The sequence below is a fragment of the Leopardus geoffroyi genome, chromosome B1 (genome assembly GCF_018350155.1).
Source record: "Leopardus geoffroyi isolate Oge1 chromosome B1, O.geoffroyi_Oge1_pat1.0, whole genome shotgun sequence".
NCBI classification, from domain to species: domain Eukaryota; kingdom Metazoa; phylum Chordata; class Mammalia; order Carnivora; family Felidae; genus Leopardus; species Leopardus geoffroyi.
Genome location: NC_059327.1, coordinates 162,238,841 through 162,265,799, shown reverse-complemented (window position 1 = coordinate 162,265,799; position 26,959 = coordinate 162,238,841). Strand labels below are relative to the sequence as shown.

The window sequence follows — 26,959 nt, the reverse complement described above, 5'->3', positions numbered from 1 at the left end:
TTGAGACCGACTCTAAGACTTTAACTGCTCTGGGTTTTCTCTCTTTCAATCCATCCTGTTAGTGATTTCAATATAATCTTTTCAATTCTCTACTTAGCATCCCTCAAAGACAATCCATCTAATATAGCGATATCTCGTACTCCTTCACCTACCACTCAGACCCTTTGTTTCTGCTGCCAAGCAGCCCTTGCCGTTTCTCCCTGTTGCATGCAGCCATCCTACCTTTACAGGACGCATCTTCCAGGCCTGGGCTCATGAATGGACCCTTAGCCTAGAAGTCTCTGTTGTTGTGCTATTGTTGTTGCTGTGTTGTTTTTTAATCCAAGCATATACTATAAATAGTTCAAAGCCCAACCCCAGAGTCCCTGATGCCGGCTGGAAGAAGGGAAGGCTCTCTCTTCCGTGGTTCCATAGATTATTGCATTCCATCATCACACACCTATTAGATTTCATTGAGGGCTGTGGTGAGGCTTTGGCCACCTTTGTACCCCAGCACCTAGCACATGCAGGCACCCAGTAAATAATGGCGAACTTCAGTAGCAACTGTAGCTCTGTTTCCAGAGGTCCATCTAACAGTATGACCGAGGCCTTATATTTAAAAGTAGCCATTAATCTGTTATGCTTTGTCTTTTGTTGACAACTAAATACGCTAAGAGTTCTCTGGCTAGGGGTTATTCTCAGGCCAATATAAATGGTATTATGGGGCACCTGGCTGGCTCAGCTGGTTAATTGTCCCACTCTTGATTTTGGCTCCGGTCATGATTTCATGGTTCGTGAAATGGAGCCTCTCGTCTGGCTCTGCATTGGCAGCACGGAGCCTGCTTGGGATTCTCTGTCTCTCTGTCTCTCTGTCTCTATCTCTCTCTCTCTCACACACACACGCACACGCACGCACACACACCTCTGCCCCTCCCCCACTCACACACGTTCTTTCTCAAAATACATAAACATTTTTTAAAAATGGTATTATGGGGGCGCCTGGGTGGCTCAGTCGGTTAAGCATCCGACTTCGGCTCAGGTCACGATGTCACCGTCCGTGAGTTCAAGCCCCGCGTCGGGCTCTGGGCTGATGGCTCAGAGCCTGGAGCCTGCTTCCGATTCTGTGTCTCCTTCTCTCTCTGCCCCTCCCCCATTCATGCTCTGTCTCTCTCTGTCTCAAAAATAAATAAAAACGTTAAAAAAAATGGTATTATGATCATTTCTGCATATGTTGTTTGGAACTCCGTTAACTTGCTCAGTCTCAACAACAACAACAACAACAACAGATCACAGGTAAAAAGCCCCCTTCAGAAAGGCAACGATGCAGTTAACTTTGGCTGCCATTACACCTTTCTGAACTATGTCCTCTGCATTCATACTTAACATCTCTGTGGCTCTACGCACCTGGAACAGAAAAAGAGTGTATAACTGAGATACGTGTTACATTCTAGTGGAGATGGCATGGGTTAATCTGCGAATAATCAAACATTGAATTGATATTTCAACACACAAATTATTCTGTTCCTTTTCTTGTCTCAAAATGCTTAAAATTTCCTCATTCACATTAAAAAGTAATAATTTATAATATATGAGAGATAGCAAAGAAGTAACTATCATTTATTTTACTACATGTGAATATCTTTGAGGAAATACTGTTATCTTTTTTCAAATTTATCTATTTATTTTTAGTAATCTCTACACTCAGAGTGGGGCTTGAACCCATAGTCCCAAGGTCAAAAGTTGAACACTCTTTCAATGGAGCCAGCCAGGTGCCCTGCAAATCGTGTTATCTTAAAAACTTGCTCAGAATTGGTAAATTTGTATTTACATCTATTTTTCTGAATCATAGTATTTTTTTGCTACCTTTGTAGTTCAATATGATAAATTCTGGCTCTAATAGCAGTTATTGATTAGCAACTTGAGATATTAACGTCCTCATAAGGGGATGTCAATTATTACTAGTATCTGTGGAAGACAATGGTGCTGTGTGTGCCCAGAGAATGAGGGACATTGTCTTGCTCAATTGGTTTTCAGTCAATGAGCTCATCAGCTAAATCTGATGGACTGACAGAGAACCCAAACATGAGGAAGGAACTGTAATGGACTGACTAAGACAGTATGTTGGAATGCCCAGAGCAGTCAGATGAGGAAGGGCATCCAGCCAAGTCAAGAGATTCAGGCCAGACTCCAAATGAGCTGGAGCTAACAACAAAACAATATCTCTTGTTTTCGACCCTGTGCAAATTATAAAAACAAGAGGATGTGGCATTGTGACGTGTTCCCCCAAGCACCACTCATTTAGCTGGGGATTGAACAACTACCTAATACCAGAAGCAGGCAGTGGAGAAAGGACCCCAGCCCTCATCCCAGGGCCAAAATTTAGAAGGAGCCACAGTGAATCCAGTAACCTGTAACTTTTCCTCTTTTAGCCAAGAAGTTTAGAATAGAGAACTTGTCTCCACCAAAAACGACACTCTGATTTAGATCTTAGTCCTGGATTTGATTTGGACACATCCTTTAACCTCTGAATACATCATTGTGGAAGTAACAGTTTATTTTTAAAAAGTCCTATCCAGCTTATATAATCGTACACATCCAATGATATTTAAGAGTCTTTGTAAACCCCAAAGTGCTACACAGAGTTAAGATAGAATTGTGGTCAGGCATCTACCAAGAACACTGGCTTTCTTCTTTTAATCCCTCGTCAACTATTGACCGAGCAACTATTATGCCAGGCACTGTTCTTAGTGACCCCGCGGACATAAATATCCTCCAGGAGTATTTGTTCCCTCAGGGAGATTCAGATAATAAACACATAAGCTCAGTATGTTATATACTATGTTGGAAAGTGGCAAATGCTATGGAGAACAAAATGAAGCATAGGGTAAAGGCGGGGAGGGAGTTCAGAGGGAATAGTAGGAGCTTCAGTATTTTTAAAAAGAGTGAGGACTGCACGGTGGCTCAGTTCATTAAGCATCAAGTGACTCCTGATTTCGGCTCAGGTCATGACCTCCCAGATTGGTGAGACTGAGCTGTGCATTGGGCTCTGTGCTGACAGCCTGACAGGGGTAAGCCTGCTTGGGATTCTCTCTCTCCTCTCTCTCCGCCCCTTGCCCTGTTTGGTGCAGTGTTGAACTTGTGCTCTCTCTCTCTCTCTCTCTCTCTCACACACACACACACACACACACACAAAATAAACATAAATAAATAAATAAATAAATAAATAAATAATAAAGTGAGCAAATGGACTTGTAGGGAAGAGTTCCTGGAAGAGGGGAGGGCAGTGCAGGAGAGGGCCAGACAAGAAAGGAAAGCAGAGTGGGTGAGTAGGCCAATAGGAGGGGAGGAGTTCAGAGAGACAGCCACCGTTAAGATCATGGAGGGCCATTCTAAGTCCTTTGGGTCTTGCTCTGACCCGATCTGACTTCTGTTTTCAGAGGCTTCTTCTGGCTGCTGAATTGAGAACAGATTGCAGAGGCAAGTATGGGAGGAAGGAGCCCAGTCAGAAGACTCTGCGGGAGACCACAGAGTGTGATTTGGACCAGTGTGATAGTGGTGGGGACGCTGAAAGCGGGCAGTTTCTGGATGTGTTTAAAGGTCAAGCCATCAGGACTTCCTGACAAATTAAATGTACAGAGAGAAAGAGGATTTGAGGAAGCTTCCAAGGGTTTGGGTCTGGGACACCAGAAGACAGAGCGGCCAGCAATAGAGATGTGTTGATACAGAAGGGAACGGGAAGTTCCTCTCCCTTTTCTCCTCCTAGTTGCTCAGGCAACCAGGAGGAGAAATGTGTAAGTGTGGATAGTGTGGACAGAGGAACAAAACTGAGACAGTCCTACTTGGTGACTGCTGGAAGGGACTGACCACTTTTACCACTTCATCTCTTTGCACCTCAGTTTCTCGTACTGTAACACGAGATGGATAGGCCAGCTGGATAATGGTAAAATTCCTTTTCAGTGGCTAAATTTGAGAACCCACATGCTACAACCAATTCTCACACTTTTCAAGATTTTTTTTTAAATATATTTTTTCTTGAAAAGTCTCCATAAGTAAATTCAATTGTTAAAAATATTCTTTTTGGGGTTTTCTTTTTGGCTTAAAACAAAATTATTTTGTGATCCTAGTCTGAACACCGCCCTCCCCCCACTAAAAAAGAATCTTAGTAAGACATTTTTTTTTAATGTTTATTTATTTTTGAGAGAGAGAGAGAGAGACAGAGAATGAACGGGGGAGGGTCAGAGAGACAGGGAGACACAGAATCCGGAACAGGCTCCAGGCTCTGAGCTGTCAGCACAGAGCCCAACGCGGGGCTCGAACTCACGGACCACGAGATCATGACCTGAGCCGAAGTCAGCCGCTTAACCGACTGAGCCACCCAGGCACCCCTAGTAAGACATTTAAAACAACAGCAAAAGGGGTGCCTAGGTGCCTCAGTCGGTTAAGTGTCCGACTGGGCTCAGGTCGTGATCTCACAGTTCATGGGTTCAAGCCCTGCATGGGCTCTGTGCTAACAGCTCAGAGCCTGGAACCTGCTTCAGATTCTGTGTCTCCTCTCTCTGACCCTCCCCTGTTCATGCTCTGTCTCTCTCTGTCTCAAAAATAAATAAATGTAAAAAAAAATTTTTTTAACAACATGTCCCGCAACTGTTTATACAATACCTCGTTCCAGGGAGGTACATGGCTAATCAGGGCACCTATTTCCTACTGTCATACTTAATTGGAAGTTTTGCTCACAAGGTTAAATTACAGCAAGCATTGTGTGTCACTGTGAAAATACTCCCTTCCGCTTTAATGGCACATGGGTGGACGAAAATGCTTCTAAGGCTGCCTGAAAGGACACCAGGCTCCTGTGGGTTCTTGCTGTCTTCCGCCAATACTTTTTCATTTTCCTTTAACAACGGCAGTAGTAATAACATTGGTCCAAGAAGAAGTTAGTAGAGAAAAATAAAGACCAAGCATCTGATATTCACAACCTGACGCAACAGAAGAGTGGAATATAAACATACACAAATTAATTTAAGCCCATAGAAAATCTCTCAAACTGTGTAGCCTACAGCACATCTCCTCTTGTCCACAACATTCCATCAGGCCAGCGGAACATCATCATCATCATTATAGCTTGTACATACTGAGTGCTAACCCTGTGCCAGGCATTGTGCCAAGGGTTGTCATGACAACTCACTTAACCCCGTAAGAAGAGTGCCATCATAATTTCCATTGTCAAAGGAACGGGATGTACATCTAGGACCGCCTAACCTCAAGCCCCAGCTCAAGAGCACAGTGGGAGGATTGAGGCTTGGATGGAGATGGAATGCATCGTTTTCAATATACTGTCTCATTGCCATCATACTGTCTTCTAAGCCCTCCATTACCCGCCCTCTGCTTGACGGTAGAGACCAAAGTGTGTGTTCGTACCACCAGCGTTTTGCAAAGCAGTTACGCACGAACAGAAAGTCCCGCGGACGCTCCATGATGAGTGGCACCTAAGCTGTCCGGTTCTTCGGGTTTTCCCAGCGCAGAGCCCGGTATATACTGCAGGCACTCCATCAATACTTGTTGGGTAAATAGAAAAAACGATCCAGAGGGTGAGTGAGGAAACCTGAGGACAGGTGAAAAAGGGCACGCCTGGTAATGCCTCCAGGGCCCCTCCCACTTATTTGCGCTCCTGCAGGTTTCTACCGTGAGGGGCCCCTGGTGTCCCCTCCTCTCTTCCCTACCCCTCTCGGCGACCTCCCTCGCTCAGCCAGAGAGGCGGCTGGCTGCGGCGACCGCCCACTGGGTGGGTGGGGGCGAGCGGCGGAGGTCGGACCCCGGGAGCCACGCCCCACGCACGCGTCCCACGCACGCACACGCTCACGGGCAAACTCCACAGGCGCGCGCTCTGCCGGACCCCTGCTCATACTCTTTACACGCATCCCGGAGCGCGCGCACGTTCTTACACATCCTCCTACGCACAGACTGACCGGAGCACACGCTCACGTTCACACACACGCTGTTCACACCCACCCGCCCTCACACACCCGGCCTCACTCGCCCCGTCGTGTATTCACACACTCCTGTATCACACAGTCCTGCTTACAACCTCCACTCAAGTTCTCACACACCCACCCTCCTCAGTTGTATACACATCACACGCGCGCATGCTACTAACACTCGCACTCTTCACCTCGTCACACACACCCCGTCACCCGCTGTCACACGGTCACGTACGCCCCCGTTCTCAACTCTCACGCACACTTCACGCGCGCTTGCGCACACGGACTCACGGCAAATTCTCCCTCCTTGCACGCGCGCATGCGCACCTGTCGCGGCGGGGACGGAGGGCCCAGCGTGGGGGATGCGGTGTGTTTGGAGTTTGGGGGCGGTTACTGGTCGCGATGTCGTCGGGCTGTACGTTCAATACGATCCCTTAGAGTCGCTTCGTTTTCCAATGAGAAGTTAGGGAGAAGGAGAGACTGACGCCAGAAAGGGGGTAGGGTGCGGGTCTGGAGCTCTAGCAGCGAAAGCGCCCGGAGCAGCGGACACGGCGCAGCGCCTCGCAGGGTCTCAGAGCCCATTTACTCCCATCCAGGGAGCGGCCTCTCGAGCCTCGGCCTCCCCGGGCTTCACCCACGCGTGGGGTTTGGGGGCTGAGTAAGGACTGACTTCAAACTGTCCTCCCCCCGCAGCCGCGCAGCCCGGTTCCTGCGCTCAGTCCCTGTGGCCCAGGGGACACAGCGCAGGACGCTGTGGGCTAGGGTGAAAAGAGGAAGACCTCGGTTTGAATCCTCCAACTGACACTTGGAAGCTCTGGGGCCTTGGACAATTTGCATAGCCTCTCTGAGCCTTAGTCTCCTTTAATGTAGGATGAGGAATCATTCAACAAATAGGTATCTCACTCCTAATCTATGCCAGCTCTAGGCTGAGTGTTTGACATGCTCGGTGAATAAACAAAACAGACCCAGTCTCTTGCCCAGGTGCAGCTTGTAGTCAGTTGGGGAGGGACAGATACCCAACCAACCAGTGGACATATGTATTGATTATAATGAAGGCTTTTGGAGTAAAAGAATAAGCTGTTGTTTTCACCCACTTCAATGTCTTTCAGCACTTACTACGTTCAGGGTGCAGGTGAATAAAAACAATCACATTCAGGGGCGCCTGGGTGGCGCAGTCGGTTAAGCGTCCGACTTCAGCCAGGTCACGATCTCGCGGTCCGTGAGTTCGAGCCCCGCGTCAGGCTCTGGACTGATGGCTCAGAGCCTGGAGCCTGCTTCCGATTCTGTGTCTCCCTCTCTCTCTGCCCCTCCCCCGTTCATGCTCTGTCTCTCTCTGTCCCAAAAATAAATAAACGTTGAAAAAAAAAATTAAAAAAAAAAAAAAACAATCACATTCAATACCTTCATCCCAATGCCAGTTTGTGCCCCATTGTATGGGCCACATTAGAATGGCTTTTGTGATCTTTGTGTGTGTGTGTGTGTGTGTGTTTATTTTTGAAAGAGAGAGAGAGAGAGAGACAAAGCTAGTGGAGGAGGGGCAGAGAGAGAGGAAGAGAGTGGCTCCCAAGCAGTCTCCAAGCTGTCAGATTGGAACCTGATGGCAGGGCCTGAACCCACAAACCGTGAGATCATGACCTGGAGCTGAAACCGAGTCGGACACTTAACCGACTGAGCCACCAAGGCGCCCTCTTTGTGATCTTTTACAGAAAACCCACACTAACCAAGAAGTGAACAATAACCAAATGAGCAAATGATAAAAGTAACTACCTTGCTGGGTCATCGTGAAAAATAAATGATACACTAAAACTCTTACTCATACCCTGGCATATAATAGGCCCTCAATAAATGCCAGGTATTATTAGACGATAGCAGTGCCTAAAACTCCAGATCCCCTGCATTAGATAGACAGGATCTGAATCCTGGCTCTGCCATCTTTAGTTGTGTGACCTTGTAAGTCTTTGGACTTCATTAAGATTCAGGATTCTTAAACAAGAAACAGCCATACTATTGGTGTTTTATCCAACAGATCAAATAAGGTCATGCAGGCAAGGTTCCTCATTCAGGGCCAAGCACACAGGGAGCTCAGAAAATGGTGGTTATGAAGACTGGCCTACTGCTATGGCACCTGCTTCCTGTGCAACACAGACCAGCAAAGCTGGAAAGTTTCTCCAGGCCAAAGGACCCTTGAAATTGAAAGCTTAGTCCCAAGTAGGGTCTTCCAGGACCCGAGGCCTTTGATAGGGGTAGAGAGTAGGGTGTGGGGAAATTCCTCTGGTAGGTCCAGGTTTGGGGGGCTGCTGAAGGAGACAGGTATGTCCAGAAATCAAAGGCTAGAGAAACTCCAACTTGGGCGTCTTCAGGGTGGGAGCACCAAGCTAGGAGACTTGGAAATAGAAGCTCAGCTTGGAAAAGGCAGGCCCTCGTGGAGAGATGATTGGGCTGCTCTAGCTTCCTGCTTCCTCCCTGTGAAGCCTGGGGCTCTGATGCATCATTCCCCAGCCTCTAGGGCACACAGACCTGCAGGTCCAGGATAATAATAAAAACTAGAGATGCCCAAGACACCAGGTACCAGGCCCAGCGCTAAGCAGTCCTTAATTCCTCCCAAGGACTGGAAGGTGGGGGCATTTTTCCTATCTACCAGGCACAGAAACAGAGTTTTCCACCAATCTCCCTGGCTTCCTTTTAGTTCTTGCAATTAACTGAGCAAGAGAAACTCTTCCCTGCTTCTCTGTGCACCCTTCCGCGACCATCGAACACATTCCTCATGAGTCACTTCAGACTTCAGTTTTATCCACTCCTAGAGCCAACTGGGCTTTTCTTTGATATTCATGCTACCTTTTGCAATTCACGGCCTCTGAATTCATTTGTTCATTCATTTTAAGGTACTAGAAACTCCCAAGGGACTTACCTGCCTTGTGCAAGGAATTCCCCATAAGCCCAGAGCCCAGCAGAGAGGAGGCACTCCATACAGCTTTCCAACCACCAACTGCTGAAGGAGGCTCAGGTTAAGTCATTCTCTTCAGGCTCCAGGATAAGCGGGGTAGGATTCCTCCCTGATTTCTCAACCCTCACCTGCATCAGAAACACACAAGGCCGGTTTTTGTTTGTTTCATTCTTAAGTTTGGGTCCCGCACCATTAAATCAAATCTCTTAGGCATTTATACATTATACTTTCATAATGCTGTCCAGGTGATTTTTGTAGATGACCAGAAAGGCCAGATCACTAAAAATGATAAAGGTTCACTCTCTTTTGGGTAGCATTAAACAAAACAAAACAAAACAAAACAAAACAAAACAAAACAAAACAAAAAACTGTCTTGGATTCCATTACTAAGCAGCTATTTCAGGCCAGTGCTTTCAGCAAATTTTGGGCCAAGGGATGTGGGGAACTGAACGAGTGGACGCTTGTGAATAATTCCGCCTTCCCCTTAGGCTCCCAGCAACCTCCTCCCCAACCAAACAAAACCACCAACTCTGAAAAAGGTAGCGTTAAAAAAAAAAAAAAAAAAAAAAAAGGCCAGCGCTGGGAACTGGAGAGGGAGGGAGGGAGGTGGAGCATTTGCTTCAATTATCCGGATAATTGTTCCCTACCTCAGGCCATTGTTACCGAAATGAAACAATATTCTATTGGATCCAGTCCTCCCCTTTTCAGGCGTGCTCCCCGCAGGGCCTAGCACACGCTGGGCACCGAGTAGGCGCTCAATAAATTTTATTCTGATGACAGAGGAGAGCTTTAAGGGTGGGGGAGGGATGTCCTGTTAGGCTTAAGGATTTGGGGGGGGGGGGTGAATGTCAATTAAGGTGAGGCGGGGAGCAGAGGGGCTGTGTGGCAGGCCCTCGGTGTCACCAAAACTCTGTTCAGAGGGTACGGAGCCCGGGCCGCTCCCGAAATTCTGAGCCAGACTCCTCACTCCTTTCCCACAAGCCTCTTCCCACCCCCTTCTCCGGGGGCCGAATTGAACTCTCGCGCCTGTGGCGAGCACAAAGGCGAACTGAGGTTTCTCAATGGCCCCTCCGCTCTGAATGCGCACTAGGGAGAAGCAAGACCACTTTTTGGCGGTGGGTGAACACGCGGCCCGCAGCCTGCCCTCTCCGCGCAACGCGCTGGCCGGGCGCTGCGTTAGAAATAACACTAGTCGCGCAGCTGAAGGCAGAGCCGGGCACCGGCCCCTCTTCACGCTGCCAGCGTAGGAATGTGGGGGCTGACTCCTAAGTGCCCTGCTTTCATCCCGACTCCAGGCTTTTCAAGAGAGGCTTAGATTCTCTGAGTGTGTATTTGCTAATTGCAGCCTCGGCTTTAATGAGATTCTTTGAACTCCCCCACCCCCCAGTCCGGTTTGTAGGTTACAGCCTTATCTGGGGACCCTCGTTTTCCACCCCAGCTACACGTCTGTGAACAATCGCCTCTCCGGCCCCTGAAAGGAGAGCGAGCGCCCCATTTCTGCTGAATGCACGTCTCAGTTCATCCAAGGCTGGCGGGCTTTTGATGGCCACAATGCGAGTTACGCCCAAAGAGTGTCTCTTTGGTCAGATCGACAACGCTTGGCTTCACGTTTGCAAGTTAAACGGGCAGAAACCCGGCTGAAACTCCCACGCCAGACGCCGGGGACGCTTCCCTCCGCCCAGTTCAGAGCAGCACTGGGGACTGGGTCTGGGCAGGGGGAAGAAGGGAGGGAGCGGGAGTTGTCAGGGGGCGGCGCGGGAAAACAGTCCTGATTCTAAGCCGCCATCTAGAAGAAAGGGGGGGGGGGGGCAGGGCCATTTTCTCTAGTATATCCCTCTTGTTTTTGTTATTATTTTTTTTTTTCAGTTTGCTTTGTCGGCAGCTTTACCCCAACAAACAAAAAATGAGAGCGTTTTTCTGCTTGTCTTCACCTAGGTAGCTGCTTTCCTCCAGCCCCTGAAAATGTGACTCCTTCATAAAATCAAAATTTATGATTATTCAAATGTTGGGGACTGTGAAAAGAGAGGAAGAAAGAGAGAAAATTAATATTGCAGCTGTTCTTCTGATTAATGAGAGATAATTGCTCATGAAAAGTCACCCCTGTGGCATTTTGTTGTCTCCTGGATCTTTGTTCTTTTCCACTATTATTGAGGACTTTCTTGAAGACTAAGCGGTTCTTTTCAATTTTTGGGTATTCAGAAAGGGTTGCCTGGTTACAGAGAATGGGGAAATCTCGGGCTATATCGGGTAAGATGTGCCAAAGACAGCAATATCACAATGCCACTCGGAGAAAAGGATGGATACAAGTTAACGATGCGCTTTCAATAAAACATTCATAGACTTGTTCACGCTTTGATAATGACCTCATTAAAGGGAGCTGGGGGCAAGTAAGTCCTGTCTCCTGTTTGTGTTCGGCTAACAAAACCCAGCTTTGAGATCATTCATCGCTTTGGAAACTAATATGAAATCAATGTAAGAGGAGCAAATAAATCCGAGGCTGGCCCCGCCGACTCCTGGGCTGTCCCGCCCTGCTCTCAGCCTCCGTTTGGGGCAGAAGAACCGTGTAGGCAAATGCTAAAACTGAGAGGAAAAAGGAGGACTGGGGATGGGGGGGGGTACTTTGGAGGGGGTGCAGAGGGAAACACAATGTGGGAGTTACGGACGGAAAAACAGCTAAGCACATCAGTAGGTCAGAACTCTAGGGCCTGTGGAATAAGCAACGGCTAAGTCCACATTCTTTGCTTTTCCTGACTTTGCCCATGAAAGGAAATAGAAAGAGTGGGAAGCAAGAGGGGAATGTGAGGTCCAGGTCAGGTGTGACCCTGGATGGGGGAAGTACTGGAACACTTCTTGAAAGCTACAACCAAGAATTGAAATCTCAAGGTTGAGCTAGGAGGAAACTGCTCCTCCAGGCTCAAGTTGGAGGATCCAGGGGCAAGAAGACGGCACCTCTAAACTGCTTTGATTTTTTTTCTCATTTGAGGGTAGGGGTGGGGTACCCTGACTGGTGTGTGTTAGGGGGAGAGGACGGGACAGTTTTGTTACCTTCATATCTGTGACATTGTCTTGCACTCAAGGAAGACAAAGCCATCCTCTGTCATCCCAGCAAAAGAGAGGAAATCAAAGGATCCCCCCTCCCCTTAAAAGAACTAATTTTCTCCTTGAATTATGAAAGTAATGGCTTAGGTAACAGCCTGTACTCTGTACCCGACTGCTTAATACCGAATAAATCCTTCCACGTGGCTCCCCGAGTCGTGGCAATTAGAGCTCATTATAGGCTCATAAGAGCTCTCATTTCAGGGATTACTTAATGGACGATGAAATTTTATCGGACAGAATCACTGAGAAATAAAATTGCGTGGCAGCGGGGGCACGGTGGGGGCACACTGACGGGCTGCCCAGGGGTCCCCTTCTGCTTTGAGCAGGTTCGAGGTTCTGCTATCCTGGGGAAGGGTCTGGCTGGTAGCTGCTCAGGGCCATGGAGGGTAGGCTTCCTTTGGGAGTGGGGGTGGCAAGGCACAGTGGGGCCAACTTCTGAAGATAGGGCTAAAGAGAAAGAGGGAAACTGAGAGAGCCAAAGAGAATTAAGGAGAAGAACCTGAGAACCTCCAATGTGGAACGTGACCCCAAAAGACTTGCTTTTGGTGGGCTTGAGCAATGTATTTATTTTTCTGAGCAATTTATTTTAAAAATGTTTTTAATTGCACTTAGTTAACATGCAATGTTATGTTAGTTTCAGGTGGACAATACAGTGACTCAGCACTGCCATACATCGCCCTGTGTTCATCATGAAGGCTCAAGCAATTTCACCAGGTCCTCTTACAAGCAGGTTTCTCTGACATGGTCTGCTTTCAGCCCCAGTCTGGCCCCAAGCTACTGTACCCCTTGCAGCCCTAAGTGACCCCCACTCCCCCCCGGGCCTCTCACTTTTTGCAAAATTCCTTAGCACTCCAACTGGATGTTTTCGTACTTATACAGAAGTTAAATTAGTTGTTCGAGCTTCATAATTAGGATTCTCTAAAGTAAAATTGGGCCTTCTATAAGCACACATTCCAGCACATCAACATGGGGATTCTAGAGTGAGCATACCCAGAACCACTGAGAACACAGTGACCCAAACGGTAAGCCCAAAACAAACCTCAGATAACCTACTACCTAACCCAGAAGACGAAAAAGGAGAGGGAAAAGTTATTACTTTGAGCACTCACAAAGTGAATAAATACATACATATAGGTATGTATTAGATACATTTTTAAAAGTGTATATATACATATATGTGCACATACAAATATACATACACACACTTGCAAAGTGAATGGGAAAATCATGTCACCTATTTGGACAATTTAGGCCTTTAAAAAACACCCAGCTATCAAACATCCCTTAGTGGTTGAGCTTCCAGGGTTCTCAGGGTTGGAATGATTTCGGGACTAGCTGCTGCGTCCTCCCGACTGGAGCGAGGGCGGGTGGGCAGGCAGGCCGGGTTGAGGCTGAACGTCTGTGATGGCTGCATCGTCAAACCTTGTGGTACAAAAGTAGTTACAGCTGAGCTGCCCTGAGTTAAGCCCTGAGACTCCTTAATTGTTGTCACAAGATGTTGGATTAGCACATTTCTGGAATAGCTGTCTGTTTACACTCTGGAGACCCACCGTCCACTAACCGCTTTCTAATTGAATTCTAATCACATTCAAATAGCTCAATAACCAGCCTCAGCTGCAATTCATAAAACTTTAATTGCCATCCATAAATCCTGGGCTCCCCAGAGCGGGGCGTCCATACAACGCAATTACACTTCTCCGGCAGGCAAGAGAAACTGTCCCAGAGATGAAAAAGGGGAGAGAAGAGACAGAGGGCAGAGAGGTGGCCATGCCTCCAGCGGAGAAGCTGTTGCTCCCCTGGGATTTGGGCACTTGGTTCTCACAGGTGGAGGGAGTCTCGTCCCCAAGTTTCTTAACACCAGTGTGAACTCAGGTCTGAAGTCTGCTGTTTGGGAAAAAGGATCAGACTCTATTGCTTGCTCCCTGCCCCGACCAGATTTTCTCCAGCGGGGGGGGGGGGGGGGGGAAAGACCTCACCTTCCCCAAAGATCAACAGCCCCTAGCTTGACAGCCACCTTCTGTCACACAGCCCCTAATACACATCTTCCACTGAAGACGGTGCCCCCCAGATTTCCTTTACCAAGCCACTTCTCCCATCCTGAGGCAGGATTCCTCCCGTAGGTCAAATCCCTTCAGCCTCTCTCAGCTTTTAAAGGGGTGCAGCGTGGAGAGTGCTTGCTGGTTAGTCTGCCAGCCGCCCAAGGTCAGGCTGTGAAATGTAAAGGGGCAGGAAGTGGCGGGACCCAGAGCAAAGGCCTTCCCCAAGCCCTGCCCAGTCTCCAGGAGGGCTAGGGTTTGGGTCCTCTCTCCAAAATCATTGGGATGGAGTTTGCAGGGGTGTCCCGGGAAACGCAGCGGCTTGGAGAAAGGAGAGTGACGTTTCAACGCCTCTCTCCGCCACAGGGCATGCTGCCGATTACAAAGGAGCGCGAGGAAGTGTCGCTGATCCCAGCGGCCCCAGGGAAGCCCCAAGTGCAAAGGCATCTTGGAGCTTCTCAAGCATTCGAATGAAAAGCTCGGCAGCTTCTTAGCTGGGAGGCCTCAATGGTACGCCCCGGATCCGTCACGAACTAACCACCTGAATGACTGTGGCCAAGTCCAAATGCTGGGGGACTGTGTGTGTGTGTGTGTGTGTGTGTGTGCGCGCGCGCGCGCGCGTGTGTCCGTGGTGCAAACCGCGATCCCGGGCTGGGCTACTGCCAGTCCGCCGCCCACACGGTCGTGCTCCAAACTGCAGGCCTCACACTTTACCGCGCCTCAGCCTCGGCTGGTACAGAAGGGCAGGGAGCATTGGGCATCCCTATTACAAAGGCCTCAAGGTCCCCACCTGGGGTGCTTTTCGGCCGGGCGTGGGGAAGAGTTGGGCTGGGGCCCAGGCCAGGGAAAGGGGTAGAATGGGGGATGCAGCTCTGATTTCTCGAGAAAGCGTGGAGAAAGAGGGGGAGGAGGCCGGCGTCCCCGCGAAATTCACAAAACCTACACTTTGCAAAGTCCCCCCCTTCCCCCTCCCTCGAGTTCTTCCCTGCAGCGCGCCCGCCCCTCCTCGCCGCTTCTGTTGTGACTCGGGCAGCCTATCCCGAGGGTGGGGAGCTGCTGAGGAGCCTGAGCCGAGCGGTACTCTGCAGCATCACGTGCCGGGGTGGGGGCTATAAAATCCCGGAGCCGGGGCGCCGGGCGGGGGACGTGAGGACCAGCCCTCTCCAGGGACCCCTTTGTTCGCAGCCCAGACGCCGAACACCTCCGCGTCCCCAAGGGCTTGACCGCCTGCGTCCGCGCCGCACCCGGGGCAGAGCTCAGAACAGGAGAGGGGAGGGGGCGCCAGCGCCGGCCACCGGGCCCTCCAGCCACCCACCCCTCCCGACATGTCGCGCTCCTTCTATGTCGACTCGCTCATCATCAAGGACTCCTCGCGGCCCGCGCCCTCGCTGCCTGAGCCGCACCCCGGGCCAGATTTCTTCATCCCGCTGGGCATGCCATCCCCGCTGGTGATGTCTGTGTCGGGGCCCGGCTGCCCGTCCCGCAAGAGTGGCGCGTTCTGCGTTTGCCCACTCTGCGTCACTTCGCACCTGCACTCCTCTCGTGGGCCGGCGGGCTCCGGCGGCGGGGGCGCTGGGGCGGGGGGCGCAGGGGCCGGGAGTGGTGGGGGAGCGCCGGGGGGCGCCGGGACCCTGCCCCTGCTCAAGAGTCAGTTCTCTTCGGGTCCTGGGGACGCGCAGTTCTGCCCGCGCGTGAGCCACGCGCACCATCATCACCACCCGCCGCAGCACCACCATCACCACCATCAGCCCCAGCAGCCAGGCTCGGCCGCCGCTGCCGCAGCCGCGGCGGCCGCGGCAGCGGCCGCGGCGGCCTTGGGGCACCCTCAGCACCACGCACCTGTCTGCGCCGCCACCACTTACAACGTAGGGGACCCGCAGAGATTCCACTGCCTCACCATGGGTAGGGTGGGGTCTCTGGGCACCTGCGCGCCGCGCCTTCGCGGCTCCCGGGAGCAAACTTTCCGCCTCCAGGGGAGGAAGTGGCAGCCTGGGGGGCGGGGTGGGGTGGGAGGAGGGGCTTTTCGTGTAACTGTGGAGACGTCCCCAGAAGTTCCACGAAAGTGGAAGTTAGCTTCGAACCTCTCCAAGCAGCCTGGTGCTTTCACGCCCGCTACCTGGTGTCCGAGTCTTGCACAGTATCGGGGCCTTTGGGACCTCGCACTCGAGGGCTGAGAAAGCGGAGGCTAACTGCGTGAGGGTTTGGGGTGGGTATGTTGGAACTTCGGTGTGGCAGTCCGTCGTCGAGGCTAGCTGAAGCGTTTCGATGTTCTGGGCTAAGCCTGCTTGCCTCTCTGCTGGGCTTGAAGGGAGACGACCGGACAGCGCAAGCCCCGACCCCTCCTTTAAGCCTCTGACTTTACATCTCGCACAGCAAAGGCCTTCCTTCACTTGCTTTGGGCGTCTCTGTCCTTCCGTGCTGAGTAACGAAGTGCCGTGGAATGGGAAGGGGTGAGGGATGGATACAGGTGTTTGGTTGAGCTCCGCGGGAGGGTCCTTGAGAGGCGTCCCTTCCAAGGGATGGCGCGTGGGGTGGGAACACGTCATCCGAGAATGACCTCTCTGCCCTCTCTTGGCCGGTCTGCAGGGGGCTCGGACGCCAGCCAGGTACCCAATGGCAAGAGGATGAGGACGGCGTTCACCAGCACGCAGCTCCTGGAGCTGGAGCGGGAATTCTCCTCCAACATGTACCTGTCTCGACTCCGGAGGATCGAAATCGCGACCTACCTGAACCTGTCGGAGAAACAGGTGAAAATCTGGTTTCAGAACCGCCGGGTGAAGCATAAGAAGGAAGGGAAGGGCACACAGAGGAACAGTCACGCGGGCTGCAAGTGTGTCGGCAGCCAGGCGCACTACCCGCGCTCGGAGGATGAGGACTCCCTGTCGCCGGCCTCGGCCAATGATGACAAGGAGATTTCTCCCTTGTGAGGGAGGGATGCCTCCGCCGCACCACACGCTCCTGGCAGCCCCCACGCGCCACCAACGCGCCTGGCACGCAGGGCGCCAGATCCTCAGCCACTGCGTGGTCCCATTTGGAGAAGGAGGGAGCTGAGTACTGGCCGAGCGGAGTAGTCTGGCCTGACCCTTCGCATCTCCTCCTTGACCTATATGTTTGAAGCTCCACTCGAAGTTATAGATCGTTTTTTTTTTTTTAATGTAAATAATCTAGATTCAACTCAGTCTTGTCATATAACAGAGGGGGGGAAAAAACCAGGGTTGATTCAAGTTTAACACTGTGTGGGGCTTTTTGAAAGCGCATGTCCTTTCCCCTTCCCTACAGTCTTACAGAACCTAAGAAGAACACCGGGTTTCTTGATTATTTTCTTTTGTTGTTGTTGTTGTTGTTGTTGTTGTTGTTGTAGTGAAAGCATATGAATTTCAAATAACTTAGAAAATTAAATGCTGTAGGTCTCGCTTTCTGAAAATTTGCCTGGGGAGAGATTGGAATTCAAGTTGCTGGAAGTCCCTTTGTATGTGAATAGTTTTATATAAAATTTATATTTATATTTATTTAAATAAATGAAACAAAATCAAGGTTTTAAACTTGTGGTGCTTGCTCTCACCATCTTTCCCCATCTTCCTCTCACCTGTATCTTGAAAAAAACATGGACGGGGCGGAAAACGTGTCCGAGAATTTAGAGGAAAGTGTTGACCCAAACCTGGTAATGTAGGTCTTTGGTTGAGGGAGTTTGTGGTACACCATCAGGCATGATTTTCACCTACCAAGTAGTAACTCCCCATCCTCAAAACAGCTAAGCCATTCACAGTGGCTAGGACAGGTCACTCCGTTTAAAGTGACACTGACAATTAATGACGGACAAACCTTTTGATTTATTTAACAGGGAAAGATTCTTTCTGTGGCAGTTCCCCTCTCCCTGCCTTTCCCCCTCCATTGCTCTCAGTACTAAAACCCGAGTCATGTGAAGGAATTTGAATAGTGAGAATAGTTTTAGAAAGAGCAACAATCCATCATCAGGGTGGAAGCACACACAAGGAAACTTACAAATGATGCTGCAAGTGACTAGAAACCTTACTTCCTGGCTGTTCCAGTAGCTAAGAAATTAGCTGGTTTCCAAGGTGCCAAGGAAACAAACAGGCAGGCACAGGGAATTATTCTTCCCAAAGGTTTATATTCTCACTTTTCCAAAATAGCTCAGAGGTGCTTTGGACTCTTGCAGGGTTTTTTTGGTCTCCCTAACTTTAGCCTAAATCTGTTCCCTTATAGTCCCTCTCTTGCTCATAGTCTTGCAGAGTTAATTTCTGCAAACCTGGTCCTGGAGATTTACTCTAGCTCTGCCTTTAGCGGGGCCACCTGGCTCTCTGCTCAGTGCAGCCAGGACCTGTCATCCAAGGGAGAGAAGTGAAGCTGGAAATGTGGAAACTAGATCTCATTCCCTGCAAGCTGAGCCCACTAACATCCATTAGCGTTATTATTATATAATTATTTTCTGGAAAGCTGCCACCCAAGAGGTTCAAGCCATAGGAACTGTTTACAACACACATTTCTTTAGGTCTGATTTACTTTAGGTATGTAGGGACTGACACCTCACCAGGTGGGATGGGGCTCTAAAACTGAGGTCTGGAAGCTAGTTTGGGAAAAGGGGGAAAGAAGGGAGGATGTGATCATGGTCTTTCTTTCTTTCTCCCCACCCCCCACCCCCCACGTGCCTCTCTCTCTCTCTCTCTCTCTCTCTCTCTCACACACACACACACACACACACACACACACACACACTCACGGGAGGCTCAGGAGAAGGAAAGCCCCCCTCCCAACTTCCGAGGCCCGCCGTGGTCAGCTCCCATTCGGGTACCGGCTGGGGCAGGAGGGAGGGAGGAGGGATCGCACAGCGTCGGACTGAATAGGGAGCGGCCGAGGCTTTGTGCAGAGACCTGGGCCTGGTGCTGCGCAGCGGTCACAGGCATCCAGCTCTCTCCTGCCCGGGCTTGGGAGGCTCAGCCTCCGGGTCTCTCTGTCACGCGCGGAGCCCCGGGCCGGTCACGCCGGCCCACTGCCTTTCCTGAAGATCCCGTCTCCCTCTTTCCCAATCAACAGTCCTCTCTCTGCACGAGTCCAGGGGTGGGAGGAAAGGGGTTTCGAGGCGAGAACCGGCATTTACGGAGAATTCTTTTCTCGGGAAAGAACAGGAAGGACAAAGCGCCCCTGCGGCAGCTCTCTGCGCTCCTGCTCTAAGCGAAGCCTCAGCGGGGAGGTCGGCACACACCTCCGTCCCCCTCCCACCCACTCCGGGCTCTGCCCCCGAGCCGTCCCGCGCTCAGGCCTGGCCCTTCCCAAGTTCTAGCCGAGGACGAACCCGAGCCTCTGCGCCTCGCCTGGCTTCACCCCAGGCCCTGCGCCGGGAGCGCGGAGCCACGCACCTGCCACACCCGTGCCGCGCGGCGCGCCCAGCTCCACCGCCCTGCGAGGGACACGCGGCGCCAGCCCTTCTCGCCAGGTTTTGGGCTGCTTGGATGGTCTCAGCCCCTCTCCTTCCTGTCTTTGGGGGGAAATTCCTCAGGGAAGAGAGAATAAACAATGCACTCCCCCCCCCCCCACACACACACCACTACCAGAGGCAAAAAGTTTCAGGCACAGATACCTATCTAGATTTTGGACATTCTCCAAAGACACCTTCTCTAGGGTTTTCAGGGAGGTTCTAGGATATTAGGTGCGGAGTGGACCTTCTTCTCACTGTAAGAGTGAACCATGAGGTCTCCTTGTCTCCTAGGGTAGATTTTACATCTCTCCCAAACCCTCTCCCCCGCTCCACCCCCCCCCCCCCAAAGTAATCAGTTAATGTTTCTGAAGTTTACAAATCTGAACAAGGCTTTGGGAATCTCCTATTTAATTTTTTTTTTAACCGGAGGGGCAGAGAGAAAGGGAGACAGAATCTGAAGCAGGCTCCAGGCTCTGAGCTGTCAGCCCCTAGCTGGTGGAGGGGCTTGAACCCATGAACCATGAAATCATGACCTGAGCCAAAGTCTGACACTCAGCCAACTGAGCCACCCAGGCACCCCGGGAATCTCTGATTTTAAAGGCCTACAGTTTCACTTAGGTTAAGAAATCCTAGGCTAACCCTGGGACACACAATTGCCCTGCTAAACAATCTTGATATCAAACACTCTGAGTGAAATATCCACAGATTTATTAAAGAGGACTGTTTAGGGTGTGTGGGGCCACCTTTGACAATTTCTCTACCTGGGAAGCACCAGATGCCAGCTTGTCATTATGCCCCCACTTGAAAAACAGAATTCTGTCCTCCCTCCCCAAACCGTGGCCTCTTAGGGGACTATACACACATATTGGAAAGAGAGAGGGAGAATGAAAATAAGAATTAGAAATTAGGATCATGCTCCACGAAGAGAAAAGGAATGAGCAGCAGGAGCCATTAGTGTGGTTGAGCCCATCTCTGAAAGCAAGTCCTGTGGTGGCTTCAAACAGGAAGAGGTCCTGGGTGGGAGTGGATGACCCCTGCCCTTGTGCCCTAACCCAGTCCTAATATTCTGAGAGAAAAAGAGGAACGGAGACCTTTCTCCTTCATCCTCCTACAGTGACCAACACAAGCCCAAGGCCAAGGGCCTAACATTGATAAGAGCACTTGGCAAGTCTTTTTTGATGCAAACTATACCCAGAGCAGAAGACAACCAGCAGCCTATCCCTGGGGTGGGGGTGTCAACCCACGCAGGTAATAGAGACATTGATGACTCCTCTTATGCTGAATTATTCTGCAGTGGCCTTCTTACCTTGGTCCCCCTCTGCCTGGCACATACATAATCCCATTCCCCTCAAGGATGGCAAAAGGGTATTTTAAGAGAAGGAAAACTTGGGGATGTGAAGTCTTTGATTTTGGGCTCCCTCCTTCATTTCCTCACCAGAACCCTATACCAAACACGATCAGGATTAGAAATGCATGCTAAGTGACATTAGCCAGTCAGAGAAAGACAAAGATCATATGACTTCAGTCATATGAGGACTTTAAGAGACAAACCAGATGAACATAAGGGAAGGGAAACAAAAATCATATAAAAACAGGGAGGGTACAAAACAGAAGAGACTCATAAGTATGGAGAACAAACTGAGGGTTATTGGAGGGGTTGTGGGAGGAGGGATGGGCTAAATGGGTAAAGGGCATTAAGGGATCTACTCCTGAAATCACTGTTGCACCTAGATGCTAACTAATCTGGATGTAAATTTTAAAAAATTAAAAAATTTAAAAAAAGGATTAGAAATGCAGTTTGCTTGGCTTACTCTGGTCAGAGAATTGTCAGAAAGGTGATTGATTGTTCTAACTGAAAGTGGTCACAGAAAGCAACAGGGTGTGTGTGTGTGTGTGTGTGAGAGAGAGAGAGAGAGCTCTCCACTGGTAGTGGTCATATATACAGAAAGAAAAGAGTTATTTGCACCAGATTTTGTCTTGTTTTGTTTTCCGTCCCACCTCTACCTTTCCTGCAGGTTCCACTCACTTTTCCTGGCACTCCTTGGGAAATTTGTTGGAGGGAGGTGGGAAGGTGTTTAGAGCTGGGTTGGGGGGAGGAGAAAAAGTTGAGAGACCCAGGAGAGAGGTCTCGGTAGGATCTCAGGCCCGGCCTTCGGGGTGCTGGGAGAGGAGAACGACAGAGCAACAGAACCTATTTGCTAGAGGAAACGGGGTTTAAAGGAGCAATCACTGCTTTAAAAGGAGCTCCTCCCACCCTCTCCAAACACAGCCTAAAGCTGTCCTAGACGATGAATACAGCTCAGTGCATCAAAGCAATTGTTCCTATTTTCATTATTCACAGGGAATCTTTGAATGTACCTGTTAAGGTGACAGACCTCTTAAAAGAGAACATTTTTTCCATGCAATTAAATGGTGCATTTACTAGGCTTCTATTAACATAATTTAATATAAATCTATTTTATAAATCTTTAGGCTCACATTACTGAAAATTGAGCTTCTCTGAAAAAAAAAAAATGCCCGTGTCTCTCCGCTAAATTAGATGGAATAGAATCCAATCCAAAAACTTGCTATTCTAAGCCAGTGGAAATACTAAAAGTAGGAGAATCTTTTGCATTGTCTTTTGTTAATGGTGCAAGCGTGAAGAGTTAAGGCAGTTTGTTTCACAGAAGGTAAGACAGGTTTCCTACACCCAAGGCCTGGCACATGGGGTGATTGACACAGGCTGGAAGTGAGGACCGGCCAAAAAAAATCAGGAACTTGAAGAGACCTCTCAGTGTCAGAGTTGAATCCGAGCGCAGATGAAAAACAAAAGCCAGCCCTGACTCACATTTGGAAGTAAGGTGCTTCTGTTTGGGGGAAAGGAAACCTAAAGGCCATGGGACCTCACAGTCCTGAAAGCTATGCCACATCGACGTAGATATTTTTGTCTGTTCCCATGGCTGTGTTCCTTGTTCTCCAAAATTCTGGGCATCCCATTGTCTCTGAGAAGAGTGTTTTGTGTGTCCTTACATTGATGTCGATGCCTGCCTTTCTGCACTGGGCACTGCCTTTCTTCAAGCTGAGCCCTATGTTTTCCTGAGCCCTTGTCCTACCTTTGTTGAGCCTTCCAAATCCCAAACCCAGGAAGGCCCCAGGGGCTCCTCTGAGTGAATCCCGGCAGATCGGAAGTGTGTGCTGTGTGCTTAGGAAAGTAACTAGTTTCAGATTAATGAAGCAGTGACAATTTCAATCTGCTTAAAGGCGGAGGTTGGCACTGCCCAGGCCTGAGCGTGGGGAGCTCGCCAGGCTGGGCTTTATATTGTCCGCTTTTCTGAAGAGCAGACAAAGATGGATAGAGAGACATTGAAAAGCAGGGGGCGTATTTTAAACAGCCCCATAAAGAGGGCTGTCACTTTAAGACAAGAACCATAGTGCTTTGATGACTTTGTATTAGCTGCACCATTTCAAATAAGGAACTCAAGTCTCAAGCCAGAGGGTGGAAAAGGAGAGAGGGAGAGGGAGGGAGCAAAGGAAGGGAAGGGAAGAGAGAGGAACAGGGAGAGAGAGGGAGAGAGAAGGTGGAGAAAACAGCAAATGTAGCAATGTTTAGCCTGTAGGAACACTACACCCCGGCCAATTCTCAGGCAACGACCTGATGTCTGAAGTTTAGGGAGAAACAACCCACAGCAGGTGCAGAGAAAAAAAGGCAGGTGATGCTGTTCGGATGGCAAAGAGTTCCCTGCCCGTGGGCGGCAGCCGGCTCCCACCCGCACGGCCTCAGTTTGCGGGGAAGGGCTGGCTGGAGAGGGACACGCAGCTCGCCGGGCCCAGCCCGCTGAGGATTATAATGGAAATTTTTGAGAGCGTGAAAGAAAGAATAGGAAGGGGGGGGGGGAGGGCAGGCTTCGGGAGTCTACCTTCACAAAGCCTAATTTAAATTGTTTGGGGTCAAGCAGCAGCAAGCCACCTCCCCCCTTTCCTCCTTAATTAATTAATGACCACGATTAATTATTAGGGTCTCGCATTTCAAGACTTCAAAACGCCTTCCCCGAGGGCCTGAAGAGTTGCTGGAGCCAGACACGTGGTTTAAACTTGGAAGAAGGGAGTCGAGAGTCGGTAGTATTTATTGTCTGTCTCTCCGTATCTGCTATCCTCTCGGCCTCTGCCAGCTTCTCTCCGTCTCTGTCTCTTTCTGCCTTGGGGTCTCTCTCTCTCTCTTTCTCTCCCTCCCTCGGCCTCGTTCTCTCTCCTTTGTTCTCCAGGCTGACCTGCGTAGCCTCCTCCGATCTCCCCCGGTCCTGGCTGAACCCTCCCGACTCCAGGCCCCCAGCGGTCTGGTGAGAGGCGAGAATACCCATACTGGGGTCCACACCCGGGCGCCCCACCGCGTCGTCGGTGGTGAGGAGTAGGCAGAAACGGAGGTTCGCGGGTCGCAGCAAGAGTTATTGACAGCATAGATGTTTTTCTTTCTACCCAAGAAACGATTTTTTTCTCTTCCTTTCTTTCTTCTTTTTTATTTTACTTTTTTAAATTAAAGCATAGGGGAACTGGGACGGGGAGATCGCTCAGCTTTAAAGGCCGGCGACAGGGCTCTCCCCACCGTGGCGCTGGCGGGAGAAGCGTTTGGTCACTGTTTCCTTTAGGCACTATTTGAACCTTGCAACATGTGGTAATTTCTGGAAGCTGAAAAGGGGGGATTATGTAGGAGGGACACAAGGAAATTAGCGAACGGTTAATTTAACTCGTTTTCTGCTAGACTTTTCGATACATTCCTAATTGACTGAGGGGCAGGTGAAGCTCCCGCCCCATGCAGGCTCATTCACGGTGGGAATAAATGGTTCTTTTTCAACTCACACTGCTCACAATATATCATCGGGGAAAAGACATGCAATGAATATGTTGATTTTTTTTATTAATGGAATTATACCCTGCCACGCAGGTGTGAGGGTAAAAACCTATACTGCAATGAAATAAGATTAACAATGAAATTAGAATTTTATTAGCTTTATATGTCACACAGACCTGGATTTGAACTGTCAAAACAAGCAACCAGAAAAGATATTCTGAAGGCAGCCCTGCCAATCAACCAGGAGAAACGGAATAGCGTCGAATCCAAATCATAATCGGCTTCCAGTACCTTCGGCGCCTCACTGGGGCCTGGAGCTGGAGGCAAGTGGGCGGTGCGCCTCGCAGGGGTACCCGCCGGGGACTCTGGACCCGCAGGTCGTGGGCGAGAACACCGCTTGGGCTCAGGAGGCCTGGCCCGGAGCAGGCCCCGGCTGAGGGCGGAGGGGCCGAGAAGGCCCGAGGCCACCGAGAGGTCAGCCTGAGCGGCCGGGCCACCGCGGCCCGCGGGCCTCCGGCTTCGCATCCTCTGCATCAGCTGCCCCGGCTGGCTGTGAACCACACTGAGTCTGGTCACCCCCGGGGCTTCGGAGCTTAGGAGCTGCTACCTGGGTCTGGCAGGCGCGGAGGTGCCCTATGCAAATGGTTCACTATTAGGAGAGAAAGAAATACTTCAAATGGCCCTTTGTAACCTTCTATAGAAAATCGAGGTACTCTGCATGACAAAGCACAATTAAGCTTTCTATTCAGGAGTTCTGCAGCTGGTAGCCCATTGGGAAAGTGGGAGGAAACGCGAATATATTAATAGTGTGTGGCAAAAGTTTTTGTGTGCGTGTCCTTTTCTGGGTCCGGGGTGGGGAGGGGCGGTGGGTGGACCCGGAGGGGAAGAAGGCTCCGCCTTGGATCTTTGCCACCCGAACCTCAGCGCCTCTGCCCGCAGGGAAAGCTCCGCTCGTCTGGCCTCCAGGGCCTTCCGAAAGGTCGCGGCGACCCCCGTGCGCACCCCTCGGCTGGGCGGACCCCGCGGGCACCAGCGCCCGCGCGGGGCGAGGCGGGACGCGTGCCCCGGCCTGGCCTCCTCGTCCGCTCGACGCAGGTCCGAGTCCCCGGGCCCGGCTGTTCCCGGTCGCCGAGCACGACGGTGGGCTGCCAGGCCTGGTGCTTCGCCCAGACACCGCGACAGGTGGGGCGCACCGGAGCGCGCCGGGGCGCAGTGCCGAGAGCAGAGCCAGATTTTCCGTTCAGCTCCAATTTTCTCCGCCCCTCTGCCCCCGTAGTTGAGTTTCATCTCCTAATCGTTCATTTTTACAGGGAGAATGTTTTGCTTCTTAGCAAAGAAGGGTCCTGAGGCAACTGCGCTGGTTATTCTCTGGGCTCCACCCTCCTCTCACCCGCAGGGTGCCCGCAGACCCCGGCCTTTGGGGACTGTACCATTTCCTCTATTAACTGCACCTCCGGGGGTAGCCAAGCGGGAGGCTGGCTCCATCTGGGTTGGGAGAGCCCGCGGCACAGCCATGACAGACCACACTAAGGAGAGAGAAGAGGTGTGTTGGTGGTTTCTGGGGATGTTTCTGCTGCATCGTTCCAGTTGTGACAGTTGCCGCTACACTCCAGAAACTTCTTTTCCGAGAGCCTCTTTTACCAAGGCTCTAGCTATAGCTGGGATCCCCCGCACCTTCATGGAAAAGGGTGGAGATGCGTTCTGGCCTCTGTGGGTCACTAGGGGCATCAACATTCTTGTTAGCTCCCTCAGCCCTCCACGCATCTCTGCCAAGAGTCATCTTGTTGAAATATTTCCTCGAAAATCCCAGCTCAAAGTGGTTGCCTAGTGGCTGACCAGCCACGTTGCTTCCCTCATAGTTCCTATCCATGGGTGCTACCTCGTTCTTTCCTCTATGGGGCTTCTAGGTGACTTCTTCCCTTTTCCCGACTCTGAGGACCTTGATGACAGCGACCGAATCCTCAGCACTGATCATAGTGCCTAGCGCTTAGTAGATGTCTAGTAAATACTAGCTGGATCCATGCTTCCAAGTCTCCAAGTTCCCCCAAACAGGGAAGTTAGAAATAGCCATATTTCATGGTAGTTGTATATGCATCTATATGATAAATAATATATACATCTATAGGATAAATATCCTACATATAGGAGATGTATATACAGAGAGAGAGAGAGAGAGGTGTTTCTGGAATCATTCTGCATGCCTTACTATTTACTAACAGTGTGACTTTGGGCAACTCACTTAACTTCTCTAACTTCCATTTTCCTCATTTGTAAAATGGGGATAATTAATAGTCTCTTCCTTATAAGGGTGTTGAGGAGTAAAGAAGGAAAAATACATATGAAGATATGTAGATATTTAGGTAGATTTGAGAAAGTCTAAGTGAAAAAGGAACTTTGGAATAAAAGCCTGAAGGGAGTGTGGAGAAAATGCCACGTGGAATTTCAGTGGAGGTAACAAGTGCAAAGGTCTGGGTGGGGATAGGGCTGAAATCGTTCAGAAACAGTGAAGAGGCAGAGGGAGTGGAGAGAGTATGTGCCTGCGGGGGGTGGAAAGGTCAGAGTGGTCCTGGGTCCTGTGGGTCATCCTAGGGACTTGGGTTTTTATTTTTAGTCAACTGGGAAGCTTTTGGAGGATTTTGAGCAGAGGCGTGTTATGCTACGACCTAT

At 50.4% G+C, this 26,959-nt stretch overlaps 2 protein-coding genes and 1 long non-coding RNA gene across 5 annotated transcripts in view; 2 read left to right on the top strand and 1 right to left on the bottom strand.

The window, feature by feature from the left end:
• The window catches only part of CHIC2 (cysteine rich hydrophobic domain 2), an 82,899-nt gene extending 73,935 nt beyond the window's left edge, over positions 1 to 8,964 (bottom strand). The window contains exon 1 of the mRNA XM_045474072.1: positions 8,863 to 8,964. Coding sequence (XP_045330028.1) covers positions 8,863 to 8,921 — 59 coding nt within the window. The 5' untranslated portion in view covers positions 8,922 to 8,964. The remainder of the gene's footprint in view (positions 1 to 8,862) is intronic.
• LOC123595987 lies at positions 4,564 to 11,374 on the top strand. Of its 3 annotated transcripts, none has more exons than XR_006711462.1 (4): positions 4,564 to 5,504; positions 8,837 to 8,994; positions 10,286 to 10,579; positions 10,834 to 11,374. It is a non-coding gene; the product is annotated as an uncharacterized LOC123595987 (long non-coding RNA). The 3 variants fall into 3 exon arrangements; XR_006711461.1 differs by having other exon boundaries at positions 5,463 to 5,564; XR_006711463.1 differs by lacking the exons at positions 10,286 to 10,579; positions 10,834 to 11,374 and having other exon boundaries at positions 5,463 to 5,564; positions 8,837 to 9,219.
• A 3,781-nt stretch (positions 11,375 to 15,155) lies between these two features.
• Positions 15,156 to 17,566, top strand: GSX2 (GS homeobox 2). Its single transcript, XM_045474069.1, has 2 exons — positions 15,156 to 15,935; positions 16,620 to 17,566. The coding sequence occupies exons 1-2, from the start codon at positions 15,359 to 15,361 to the stop codon at positions 16,958 to 16,960; spliced, it is 918 nt and encodes a 305-aa protein (XP_045330025.1). The 5' UTR covers positions 15,156 to 15,358; the 3' UTR covers positions 16,961 to 17,566.
• Positions 17,567 to 26,959: the final 9,393 nt, after the last annotated feature.

What these genes read in the sequence shown, in the direction of transcription:
- GSX2 (XM_045474069.1), top strand. Translation starts at nt 15,359, where the DNA reads ATGTCGCGCTCCTTCTATGTCGACTCGCTCATCATCAAGGACTCCTCG. An exon ending in ATTCCACTGCCTCACCATGG is followed by an intron (nt 15,936 to 16,619) that starts GTAGGGTGGGGT and finishes GCCGGTCTGCAG; the next exon opens with GGGGCTCGGACGCCAGCCAG.